The following is a 13,738-nucleotide window of genomic DNA, read 5'->3' on the forward strand; positions in this document are numbered from 1 at the left end:
GTTCTTAAAATTATTTTTTTAATGTTTATTTATGAGAGAGAGAGAGCACACACAAGCAGGGGAGGGACAGAGAGAGAGGGACAGAGGATTGAAAGCAGGCTCCGCCCTGACAGCAGCAAGCCCAACGTGGGCCTGAACTCACTAACAGCAAGATCATGACCTGAGCCAAAGTGAGACACTCAACTAATTGATGCACCCAGGTGCCCCTCAAAATTATTTTATTCTAAGTGAAGACGTCAGCAGATACAAGATCTTCTCATCAGAAGCCACATGAACAAAATTACCAAAAATATTTTGTAAAAATCACAATAAAATAAATTATGTTAAAGATGCACCAAAGTGGGGGCGCCTGGGTAGCTCGGTGGGTTAAGCGTCTGACTTCAGCTCAGGTCATGATCTCATGGTTGGTAAGTTAGAGCCCCACATCGGGTTCTGTGCTGACAGCCCGGAGCCTGTTTCAGATTCTGTGTCTCCCTATCTCTCTGCCCCTCCCCTGCTTGCTCGCTTGCTCGCTCTCTCTGTCAAAAATAAAGCAAAACATTAAAAAAAAAAAAAAAATACATAAATTTAAAAAAAAAAAAAAAAAGACACACCAAGGTGTTGTTCTAAACATCAGTGCTAACATGTCTTATCCTCAAATTTTGTTCAATTTTGACTACTAAAAATAAACCTGGAAAAAGGTTGGGGTCGTCCCAGCACCAGCATTAATTACGACTGAAAGAAGAGATTCCTGCAGCACAGGGAAAAATGGGCAATCTCATGTTGTATTCTCATTAAGTACCTTCCAGGATTACCCTGGGTGCTGATTAAATCAATGTCTCATGAGCGGTGGAATGATTATTTTAAGTAAATGTATTCCTTCTAGGCCATCCAGATAAGTGACTATTGTGTGACTACAAAACCACCATTTCACTATTGACTTCAGCTCTACAGTGTACCATTGAGATATTTCTTCTATTCTCTGCTAGTAGACATAATGAAGCCTTAAGGCTATCAGGTATTACAGATCCAAGTCCTAATAGGTACTGTTCTCTTCAAAATACTCAAACAATAACATCTTCAAAAATGCCTAAGTTTTCAGTTCTCCATGAGCAAAAGAAAAGAGAATCATTTAGGTCACCTACAGGAGTCGGGAAACCGATCTCAAGTAGTAGAACATTTTTCTGTTTGTAATAAGACACCCAAATCAGATTACATACACAAGACTTTTTTAAATGTTGAGGAGAATGCTAAATGTAAGAGCAATTTACAACAAAAGCTAAAATAGAACTAATCTGGGGCAGAGAAAGCTAATTCAAGCTGAACAAGCCCAAGTAGGTCTTAAGAAATCTACTGGAAGACTCTGAACTTAATGCTCAACTTTGCCTATAAATAGAATAAATTTTAACATACTTACATGACTAGATAATAGAAAATACAATGAATGCCTGGTTTTTGAGCTCTGTGCTCCTGTGGGTGATGATGCACAGAGCATCATAGCAAAAAAGTTTCTCAAAAATGTTGCCTGATGTTAATAATAATGACTATACACATCTTTGGACTTTTTCCCTCTTCTTTAAATGTAAAAAATGATCCTGAGAAACTGAACTCATTCCAGAGGGATTCCAGAATCATGCCAGAGTCCAAAGAAGAATATTCCAGAATGAAGGCTACTCTGTGATCGTTCTGGCCTTGTATACGCATATATCCTTACTCTGCAAATCATTAACAGATGTGCTGAACACAGGAAGAAAGTAAGAATTCCTGTCTCCCTTGGCATTATCGTTCTACTTCTATCACCAAGTATGCCCAGTCTCCCCCTTCTATGCATTTTATAGCTGCAAGTGTCTAAGTTCATAAGCTCCATAAAGGCAGTGGCTGTCCCTTGTTCATCTATGTGTGCCCCATTTATATAAGAATTCAACCCTTGTTCATTGAACTGGTAACTATACAGGTCTCCTGCCTGAACACAGTGACCCTGAAGCTGGGCTCCAGAATCGAACCTGAGAAGGTAGGAGAAAAAAAGAAGACACTTTTACTCTCTACATCCAGGACACAAAGGGCAGCCTCAAGGTCATTACTTCCATTTATCATTTGTATGAACACTATCTTGTTTTACTGATCCTAACTAAATGCGGGCATTATACAACAGAAATTAAAAATACTATCTAGGGGCACCTGAGTGGCTCAGTTGGTTAAGCATTCGACTTCACCTCAGGTCATGATCTCACAGGTCATGGGTTCAAGTCCTGCCTTGGGCTCGATGCTAACACCTCAGAGCCTAGAGCCTACTTCAGTTTCTGTGCCTCCCTCTCGCTCTGCCCCTCCCCCACTCACTATTGGGCACGCACGCTCTCTCTCTCAAAATGAATAAACATTAAAAAAAGTTTTGTAATACTGTCTAATAAAGTATAAAAACTTCTAAATTAACTATATTCATACTTAATGAAGCTTGTAACTAGCTATTCAAGTCAGCAACATGTACTGCAATCTCAGAGACATAAAGGAGCTTTTCATGCTTTTCAGCAATCTTAGATAAAAGCCCACAACCTGAGTTGCCTCTCCCTAACTTAGCGTCCCTAGAAATGATACATAACATCCCTGAGTTTCGATTTCTTTAGGAAGGGATAATTATACTACACCAATGGATAGTTATATCCCCCCCCCCCAACAATCCAAAACCTAAATAAATGTAAATTATGCAAGAGGTTTAAAAAAAAAAAAAAAACCCTCTAATTGTTACCTCATCCAATCACTAGTTTAAAGATAACTTCGTGTGAGTGTTGGTGTTAGGAGAGGGTGGGAAGACCCAGGCACACTGATAATACACAGGACTAGAATAAGCCCAACCACAAACCAACAAAACTGCCCAAAGTGAACAGATTATGGCAATCCCCACCAGGAGCCAAGAGCTAAGATAGGCACTATCTATACAATAGCCCATTTAATCCTCACAAATACTTTGTAAGTGTTATTTCATGTTAGGAATGAGGAAACTGAGGCTTAGAAAAATAAAAGTCCTAGACAGTAAAAAGGCAGAGCTTACATTTTAAGGATATGCACTTTCCAGTCTGCCTATTCATTAAGACTTGAATTGGAAAGTAGTTCATCTTTAAGAATTTATAGTGTATACTGTATGCTAGCCAACTTGACAATACATTATATTTTTAAAAAATCTATAAAGAACTTATCAAACTCAATACCCAAAAAGCAAATAATCCAGTGAAGAAATTGGCAAAAGACATGAACACTTTTCCAAAGAAGACATCCAGATGACTAACAGACAGATGAAAAGATCTCAACATCACTCATTATCAGGAAAATACAAATCAAAACCACAGTGAGACACCACCTCACATTGGTCAGAATGGCTAAAATTATCAACTCAGGAAACAACAGATGTTGGTGAGGATGCGGAGAAAGGGGAACCCTTTTGCATTATTGGTGGGAATGCAAACTGGTGCAGCCACTCTGAAGAACAGTATGGAGGTTCCTCAAAAAATTAAAAATAGAACTACCCTATGACCCAGCAACTGCAATACTAGTTTTTATCCAAAGGATACAGAAATACGAAAATGCTGATTTGAAGGGGCACATATACCCCAATGTTTACAGCAGCCCTATCAATAATAACCAAAGTATGGAAAGAGCCCAAATGTCCATCAACTGATGAATGGATAAAGAAGATACAGTGTGTGTGTGTGCATGTATGTGTATATAATGGAATATTACTCAACAATCAAAAAGAAAGAAATTTTGCCATTTGCAAAAATATGGATGAAACTAGAATGTATGCTAAGCAAAATAAGTCCATCAGAGAAAGACAAATATCATATGATTTCACTCATACGTGGAATTTAAGAAACAAAACAGAAAGGAAGGAAAAATAAGATAAAAACAGGGAGGCAAACCATAAGAGAATCTTAAATACAGAAAACAGGGCTGCTGGAGTGATGTTAGTGGGGGGATGGACTAAATGGGAGATGGGCAATAAGGAGGGCACTTGTTGGGATGAGCAATGGGTACCATACATAAGTGACAAGTCACTAAATTCTACTCCTGAAACCATTATTACACTATATGTTAACTTGGATTTCAATAAAAAAATAAAAAATAAAAAAAGAATTTATAGTGTATAAAAGCTCAACCTTAGAAATTTTTTTGTTTTTAGCATTTTAGTGCTTAGAAAAAGAAAACTTGGTTCCCACATAAAACAGTCACCCTTGCAAATACTGTTCGACAAGCAATTTTAACTTTGAAAAAGAACTTATTTAAAAACTTAAATAAAAACTTAACTAAAAACCCTAGGATGAGCAGGAAACCCACTTTAACACATTGTGGAATAACCTCATGGAGAACAATGTCATGTTCTTTTTCCTTTCACCTGTCCCCCACCACATTAGTGAATTTTCCCCCCAATATTTGCTGTTTCTCACTCACGCAAATGGAATTTTCAAGACTATTTTCTATCACATACATACGTGCCACCTATGACAGGAATGCTCTTGGATGATTTTTTCCACCTCTAGTTCTCTCCTGGTCAATTTGTCTGTCAAGCAACACATATTTATGTAAACTTCCAGAGTCCCTAAGTGTCTCTTAAGGACTATCTTCACTCAAGAGCTGGGAAGCCAGGAAGGACAGGACTTCCTCGAGTTAACCCTTGGAGCTGTGGTATCCAAAGATGACATTTACAAGACTTACATGTTCTAGCACTTGAAAATGAAAAGGAGAATACTAAGTTGTTCTGAGAACAACCAAAGTTAACTGCACATAACCATCAAACTGTGGAGAAACACGTGAGTCTATGATAATGCAGGAGACAAGGGGACACGGGTAAAAGTGCTTTAAAACAGGTTCATGACTTACGTTTTTCATCATCAGCATGCACAAGAGACGCTGCCCTTGACAAAACATCCAATGGCGTCTCCATTCCTGGTTGGAGCCTAGACGGAAAAAAAAGAGAGACAAAGAATAGAATTTAAAGAGAATTCAAAGGACTCCTTAAGAATTCTGGTAGTTAACAATTAGAATGATTCCCCCATGAAATGCAAATCACAATCCTGAGGATGAAAATCTTCCAATCTGTGAAGAAATGCAGTGGATTTGGTTCAGGCACAAATAGAGGAAAGGGTTAAATTCCATTCTGTGTACTAAGCTAAACCTTGCAGATTCCAGGAAACAGCTAGTGTTAGAACTAAAAGAATGGATATTGTGAATATTCATGCCCATGTTATTTGTGCTTATAAATGTTTATGTGCATGCATAAAAACATGCCCATTCAGACATACCAAGTAAAAAACAGCTTCGGAACAAAGGCTACTCTATGAACGTAGTGGTACTACCAGTCTGAGATTTCTGTTGTGGTGGTGGTGGTTGTTGGTTTATTAGTTTTAACAAAAATGACTAAGCTCGAACCATTCTGTTCATTCACCTACTTAGCTGAGAGACTCTTTGTGACCTTGTCACTTAATATACTCAATGTACTAGTGAAAGGTCTGTGAATTCCAGGGGTGAGTTAAATAGTATTTGAAGTCCAATAAGAATCTTTATTTTAAAATGAGTTAAATGGCATTTTAACTTAAGTAGTATTCTAAGCCCAATATGTTTATCTTTCTTTAAAATTTTTTTATGTTTATTTTTGACAGAGAGACAGAGACAGAGAGAGAGAGAGCGCACGCGCATGAGTGGGGGAGGGGCAGAGAGAGAGAGAGGGAGAGGGAAACACAGAATCTGAAGCAGGCTCCGGGCTCTGAGCCGTCAGCACAGAGCCCGACGTGGGGCTCGAACTCATGGACCGTCAGATCATGACCTGAGCCGAAGTCGGATGCAAACAGACTGAGCCACCCAGGCGCCCCTGTGTATCTTTATTTTAAAATATGTTTTGGGGAGCCTGGGTGGCTCAGTCGGTTAAGCATCTGACTTCAGCTCAGGTCATGATCTCACGGTTCATGAGTTGGAGCCCCACATTGGGCTCTGTGCTGATGGCTAGGAGCCCGGAGTCTGCTTCAGATTCTGTGTCTCCCTCTAACCCTCCCCTGCTCGCATTCTCTCTTTCTCAAAAATAAATAAACATTAAAAAAACATTTTAAATATGTTTTGTAAGTACCCACTATCACCACCACCCATCACCAATTTATCTACTGCCATGTTTTCTAATAAGCCTGGGTTTTATTTTTAATTGTTTTCTTAAATTACAGCATACATATAAAAGCAAAGACTGCAGAACATTTAAAGATGGTGGGTGGAAAACCTAGAAAATCAGGCCACCTCGCCCAATTTTTCTTTTCCAGATTACTTACACACACACACACACACATACACAGGCACACATACACAATTACTGGGAAAACAGACATACTCTATTAGTTCAACTGAGAGAAATACCTTTAACTATACCCTTTAAAGACAGCAATGGAACACCTGCTTGGGATTCTCTCCCTCCCTCTCCCTCTGCTCCTACCCCGCTCACGTGCCCACACTCTCTCAAAAAGATAAATTAATTAAAAAAGACACTCAGCATTTAATCAGACTTCTTCAACATTTACTGAGTAACTACTAGGTATGTGCCAGTTACAAGACATGGTGGATCAGCTTGCTTTATAATATTCGTATTTCAGGTCCCCAAAGAAACATCAAGTCTTGACTGGCAACGTAATTTCATTCAACAAACGTGAACTATGGGGACGCCTGGGTGGCTCAGTCAGTTAAGGGTCCAACAGCAGCTCAGGTCATGATCTCACTGTTGGCTTCTGAGCCTGAGCCCCACGTAGGGCTCTCTGCCCACAGAGCCCACTTCGGATCCCGTCTCCCTCTCTCTCTCTGCCCCTCCCCTGCTCATTCTCGCTTTCTCTCAAAAATAAATAAACATTAAAAAAAAATTATCTACTAGGTGCTGCCAAGGTAGGAAAAAAAAAATCAAAGGCCAGTAGTTGTTTTCAAAGAGCTTTCAATCTGTACAGTAGACGTGCCTACAAGAAAGTAGTTTAAGGCAGTGTTTTCTAAAGTGTTTTGTACTATATGTTCATATTTTACAAGATAAAATTTTTCTAGAAATAAGTTCAGGAAACACTGAAGTAAACTGAACTAAGCAGCTTCCTGTGCTTGGAATATACTGCTAGGCATTCCTCCTGCAGAGGCTCAGGCAGTGGGGGTATTTACCTCTGGATAGATGAAATCTCTCAAATTTCACTGGCCATTCATTTAACCTGAAACATCTCTTAGGGAACACTTAGGGAAATAATGGATTAAGGTAAAGTGTGCTAAGTGCCACAATAGTGGTATAAACAAAATCCTACAGAAATACAGATGAATTCTGAAAGACTGTAGAGAAAACAGAACCATGAGCTGAACCTCTGAAGAATGGATAGAAAAGTTCTTCCAGAAAGGAAGAACAAAAGGAGAATCTATTCAGGAACAAGTTGCCCCAATCAGCTAGAAGACAAGAATAAAACGGGAATAGGAAGTAGGAGACAGGGATGGGAGTTTCGATCGGGGCCACATTATGGAAGGACTGAGGGCTCTGACAAAAGTTGGGTTTGATTGTGTACGTGTTAGGGATCCACTGCAACCTCTGAGCAGAGAACTGACTTGGTCATCTACATATTCAATGAAAATTATTCTGATAGGACCATGTAGTCCCATTCTACAGAATGGGAAGCTAAAGACAGGGTAAACAATATGAAAGAGCTACGCAGAAGGTAATGAGGGGCACTGTTAAGGGAGCTGTGGGGACAGGAGAAAAGCAGAGACAAACTGACAGGGTTTGGAAGGTCTCGAAATATGAGAGGAGACAAAGACAAATACTGTTTAGTTTCTTATATGTGAAATCTAGAAGAAAAACAAATTAATCGAGACAGAGAACAGTTTGCTGGTTACAGGGTGGGGTAAGGAGGGGATAGGTGAAAGTGGTCGACAAAAATAAATCAATTGCTCATCAACACCAGAAATGGGGGCTGTCAGTCACTGCAAGAGCAGTGACGTCATAAACCAGAGTTCATTTCTTCTTTTTCAGAGACAAGGGAAGAGGAGTAAAATCAGAAGAATAAAAGAAAATGTAATGGCATTCACATTCATAATCGTCTTGGTAAGATAGAAAAGATCACCTCCTGAGAGTAAGGATTTTTGAACTTGTTCAAAGAAGAAGAAAGGTTTGCTGAACTCCCAAGAACTCCGTCTTACCGTCTTTATCTAAGCCAGTTTCCTATTCAGGCAAGATTTGGGCTTAAAGTCTTTTATTTGGATTAAGTAAATGCTGATAAGCATTCTACTCCATAATACAAAATTTAGACTCAAATTCCTTAATTTCCCCATGAAATTGAAGTTCTAAATGACCTTGCCTTCCTGATCACACACTCTTGACTCTCCTCCAGCAACGTGAAAATTCTAAACCCAGATACCCATTAACACATGCCTTAAGTTATGCAAATTACAAGTGTTGTGCATAGAAGCAAAATATCAAAGCATAAAAACATCAAATAACACAAATAAGTAGATGCAGAATCTTAGCATCTAGGAGATTACATATTTAAATGTATTCAGATACTATGAATTCCAAACCCCCAAGCGACTTAACGTTCAAAGTAGGCAGATAAGAGATGAGGTGTTTAAGGTTCACCTGCAAGGCACCTGCCATCTGCTGCAACCTTATTAATGAAACCAATCAATTTTTATTACACAATTATTCTGAGTTCAGGGAAGTACTCAAAAGAAAAGAGAAACAGAAGATAAGATCTCTGCTTTCAAGGAGTTACGTTCTTGTAAGGAATAAGATAACAGACAAATCTTTTAAGGGACTAGGATAAAAAACAAATTTAAAAGAGCATAATAAAAGACAATATATAATTTAAAACCAAAATGTGTACTGTGTGATAAAACAGAGATGAGCATCAGCTCAAAGCGTATACCTTGCGAACATCTATTCTTTGGTTGGTGTGCACATGTGTGTGCCTCTAAAAGCAACTTCAAAGATTCCCTTCCCTAGTTTCTCTCCCTCAGGCTGTCATGCTCCTCTCTGACTTCTCTTATGTACCAGATCACACCATTGGAATATGTCCTGAGTGCAAGGACTCTGTCTTATCCTTACATGTTACAGTCATGTTGGATCAAAAGTCTCAGGAAAGGCACAGAGGCGGAATGAAAACCCGAGACATTCTCACAATGGAGAATCTTGGATAAGGAGCAGTAGAATCTAAGCAGGGTAAACACGATGTGGGTGGACAGAGGAAAAAGCAGAAGGCTAGCCAACCAGGTTCACACTGAACATAGCAGGAAACAGGCAGCAACTATTAGTCCCTGAGCGAGCTGGTGATCTGATGTTAATGAGATTTTCATTTAGCAGTTCTGGGGAGGATGGTCTGACTTGATGAAGTCAAGTGAGAAGTCACTGGAAGCAGATCAGTCAGGAGGCTCCTCCAGGAACCAGGTGTGAGATAAGGGAAGTAGGGGCTGGTTCAATAAAGGTGGGAGATGAGGTCCAGCAACTAGGCATTATCTAGCCACAAAAAAAACCTAAGCAAATAAAGGTGGAAGATAACAGTAATAAAAAAAAAAAAAAAAAACTTATGGAAAAAAAACTTCTGAATTTTACACCTTGTACAATATCCACAACCCCCCCCCAAAAAAAACAATAAAACATGTTAGTAAAAAGTAAGGGGAGCTGGGGGGAAACAATGATTACAGTATTTGATGGAGGGCCACACAACACTGAGAGGCAAATTAGCAGATTGGTTATTTAAGAGGATGATCTTTGGACACCAACCTGGCTGAGTTTGAATTGGGCTCAGCCACTTCCTATCTGTGTATCCCTGGAAAATGACTTTACCTCTGTGTGTCTGTTTCCTCATCTGTAAAATGGGGATATGAATTAATATTACTCCCCTCATACGGTGTTATGAGAAATGGATGGCCTTTATATGTATTAATATTTGTCAAAACTTTTGCAAACATATTAAATAAACTGCAAATGATGGTAAACGTATTGAAAAAAGGGTACTGACCACAACTTTACATAGCGATGCCTCTAAGATGGATGAAAGCTGATACCTGAAGGAGAGGAATTAGCCTTGTGAAGCACGGCAGGGAGGAGACAAAGAGCATTTGCAAAATACCCAAGACAGACCCACGCTGGGCATGAAGATGTGGAGGGAATGACCTCAGGGCAGGAAACAAGGGGGAGAGGACAGGAGGTGGTGGCAGGGAATTGGGCAAGGGCAGATCAAGCATACTCTGCAGGGTGTGACAAAGCTGAGATTTTATTCTTCGTCAGTGCAAAGCCCTTGAATAGTCTGAATGGTTTGAAACAGGGGAGAGAAATCCCTGGTTTATTCTGTATCCTTTATGAACCAAAAATCATCTGCTCCCTTTTGCCAAAGATTATGCAGCATCTGGAAAATAAAGCTAAGTACATCTCAGTAACAGGTCCTCCTTTCTGTGACAGTTTTTACACTATAAAATCATGATAAGCAAAAATATAATCACTTGAAATGCTCAGGCCTGAAATGTAGCCCCATTAAGATGAGAAGAAGATGGTTCTGAAAAAAGACTTCAACTGCACCTGTAAAGGTATTCTACTGTACTGCAATCCACTTCTGGTCTATCCATTCACCTTCATTGGGGATTTTTGACAAATATGAACATAAGTCATCATGAATAGAACATACATTTTGTTTTGTTTTACAAGCAACGGTCAGTATTTTCTGACCCATATTCTTTTCTTTGGACTCCCTTATCGCCAATAATAACGCTCTTACAAATAGCTTAAGGTGCAGAATTAGAGAATAAGAGGTATCAATTCTAAAGCTACTAAAATTTAGGGACATTCAGTGCTAATGACAAGCTCAGCTATAAATTTGAATGCCATTATTTTGGAAGTCCACAAAGAACTGTCCCTTTTTGATCAACAAGAGGACAAAAGCACCTGTCTCAGAAACAGAATTATGGGGCACACGGGTGGCTCAGTCAGTTAAGCGTCCAACTCTTGGTTTCGTCTCAGGTCACAATCTCACAGTTTCATGGGGTCGAGCCCCACATCCAGCTCTGTGCTGATAGCAGAGAGCCTGCTTGGGATTCTCTGTCTCCCTCTCTCTCTGCCCTTCCGCCATTCATGCTGTCTCTCTCAAAATACATAAACTTTAAAAAAAATTAAAGAAATAGAATTACAAGATGTATTCAAATTTTTTTTCCAGGCAAAAGAACAGAATTTCAAGACATGTTATGCGAATGTTCTAAGATTTCCCAGGTGAAAGTTACAGCACCAGGACTATCTCACTCCATGGTTCTTCCAAGAACAGTGGCCTAACTACAGTATAATTGAGGAAAGAGTATGAGAACATGAAGCAACCATCCTGGCTAGGGGTGGAAGCCAGTAGAGGTGGGAAGAAGCACATTCAAACCTCCTGATGTTCCTGCCACACTGTCACTTGCCAAAAAAAACAGAAACAGGAAGACAGAACTATCCTGGGTACTGATGGCATCTCCAGTTTCCAGATGCACACTATTCAGTATCTCTAATTCCTGTTGGCCCTGTTCCATCCCTCTACCCCCTGCAATCAGAGCCACTTCCTGGGATAATCTAAACCAGCCTTGGCTAATAAAGTACAACTGGAGCACAAGCCTACAAGTATGAACTCTCACGCCACAGCACAAGGTATGTGACCCTTTTGCCCATCAAGAATTTAGAGGCTTTGAGTCTCTCCTATTTCCGTTAGAACTATATACAGACATTACAGAAAAGGAAAAGGCACCTCACTGCCCTGAAGCAATATCACACTGTGGTCGATCTGATGAGCAGTCTGTCCAGTAGGAAGGATAACCGAAATGAAATTTCAGACCAAATTATCACCAGATCCAGACAGCCACGGGCAGGCATGGCTTTGGGCGCATCAAGAAGGTGAGCATTCCCCTTCTGATTCTTCTCCACAGTGTGTCCAATTGATGCCCCCCGCCCCAGCTTCTTGCAACACATAATCTTCTTGTTAACATCCAATTCTCAGACCATCCCTCTATGTTCTTGCTGAAAATATCTCTCATTTGTGTAATCCTTTTTTTTTCTTCTCAACACTTTGCCATCTGTTACATCAATACAGCCAGAACTTTAGTGGCACAAAACCTAAGTTCAAGCCCTACTTTAACACTTTCACTCAGTTTCCTTCTAGGCTCTGCTCTACAGAGCTAACACTAATTGTGTGGGCCATTTCACCTCTCCAGGCTCAAGTTTCCTCACTTAGAAAAGCAGTAATGTTGCCTCCTGCATATGGTCACAAACTTGGCGTGTGGATTCAAGGATATAACGTTACTGAAAATGCCCTGTAAATTCAATTGAGAAATATATGTCAGCCTCAAACAGCCACCACCATCTTAAGGTTGTAGGGCACACACTTTTCCAAAGCACACTCATGTAAATTACTTCATTGGATTCTCACTGCAACTTGGCCAAACAAGATTATTCATATTCTCCTACAGATGAAAACCCAAAGTGCCAAGAATCTAAGTGACTTCCAGAAGAAGCTAAGACTAGAATCCAAGTCCCCTGACTCACCATCCAATGCTATTTTTACTCCACTTAAGCTGATTTTCATAAACACTTTTGAAGAAAAGCAGTTACTTATTTTTAGTTTAAGTTACATCCCTTCCCCCCACCCCCGCCCAAAAAACCTTCCATCATCAACCAAGGCAAGACTTGTAGTCTATGTTCTTTCCCTACACCTTGAGATACATCAGGCAACAACCTGACAGTTTCTCAAGTAAGCAAAGGGAAACAAATCCTCCCCTCTTGCAAACACGAAAACGCTGCCATATTATACTTTCTTTGAACAGAGCTGAGCACGGAGTCACGCGAATAGTAACCAAGCCAGGTGAGAAAATGCTCGCAGAAGATGTTCTGAAAGTAGAACAAAGCAACACTGTCAATAGCTGCAGCCGTAGGTTCCTGGGGCCAATGCAACACGGCCTGTAAACATAGGCCCTCAAACCTTCAGGCTCCAAGAACAGGCTCAGTATTAGGAAGGATGGCTTCTACTCAGTCACGTTCAAGAAAACCTGTTGTCTGAGTTACGATGGATAACGGTTAGGGATCAGTGAATGGTATTTTCAAATGTTCACCTAATTGTGTTTCTCACCACTTTAAATGGTACACCACATTACTAAATAGAGGCCAGCCCTTATTCAAAATACTCTTTCAAAAGTCATACTACTTAAAGAGCATAAACAGATGGATCCTGTGCTAGGTCAGCGTTCCTTACCGAGGCATATCCCTGGCATGAATACTCGATCCATACTCCATACCAAGTACAATGTCAGGACGTGGCCGCCCTCTGCTTACGTACAACTCACTTCTACACATACCCTCTCCTGAAAATGTATCTGAAGGCCAAATGTATTAAATCTGAATATACTTACATGCTCTATGCCCACTTCCAAAGAATTGAAAATATATGTGCATAAAATCCCTAGTTAGGCTGCTTTCAGGTGCTTGCCGACCTCAAGCATAACCCCCAGAATAAGAGTCAGCTGGTGGCAGTCCTTCCAGTGTCCTAGAAAGCTATAAAACTTGCTAAGTTGGGACAGTTCTGTACCCTTCCCATAATGAATGACATCATGCCCCTCCTGTGAAAGGAGACAGTCTGTAGGTTGGGCAGCCGTCCATCTCTCATCCTCCAAAGTAGGATTTGTGAGATGTTGGAATTAAGTAATCCCAGGTGCGCGCCATCAATTCGGCCCTGCCTACTGCTCATCACCACCTCTGATCGTTTCCCAGGGG

The 13,738-nt window shown here is 40.2% G+C and overlaps 1 protein-coding gene across 2 annotated transcripts in view; it reads right to left on the reverse strand.

The window, feature by feature from the left end:
- VGLL4 (vestigial like family member 4) overlaps positions 1-13,738 on the reverse strand; it is a 164,368-nt gene that overhangs the window by 143,941 nt on the left and 6,689 nt on the right. For both annotated transcript variants that reach the window (XM_019428139.2, XM_019428138.2), the window contains exon 2: positions 4,849-4,925. In XM_019428139.2, the coding sequence (XP_019283684.1) occupies positions 4,849-4,912 (64 nt within the window). In that variant the 5' untranslated portion in view covers positions 4,913-4,925. The remainder of the gene's footprint in view (positions 1-4,848; positions 4,926-13,738) is intronic.

This window comes from Panthera pardus, unplaced genomic scaffold (genome assembly GCF_024362965.1).
Source record: "Panthera pardus isolate Hobbes unplaced genomic scaffold, ASM2436296v1 HiC_scaffold_8, whole genome shotgun sequence".
Classification (NCBI taxonomy): Eukaryota; Metazoa; Chordata; class Mammalia; order Carnivora; family Felidae; genus Panthera; species Panthera pardus.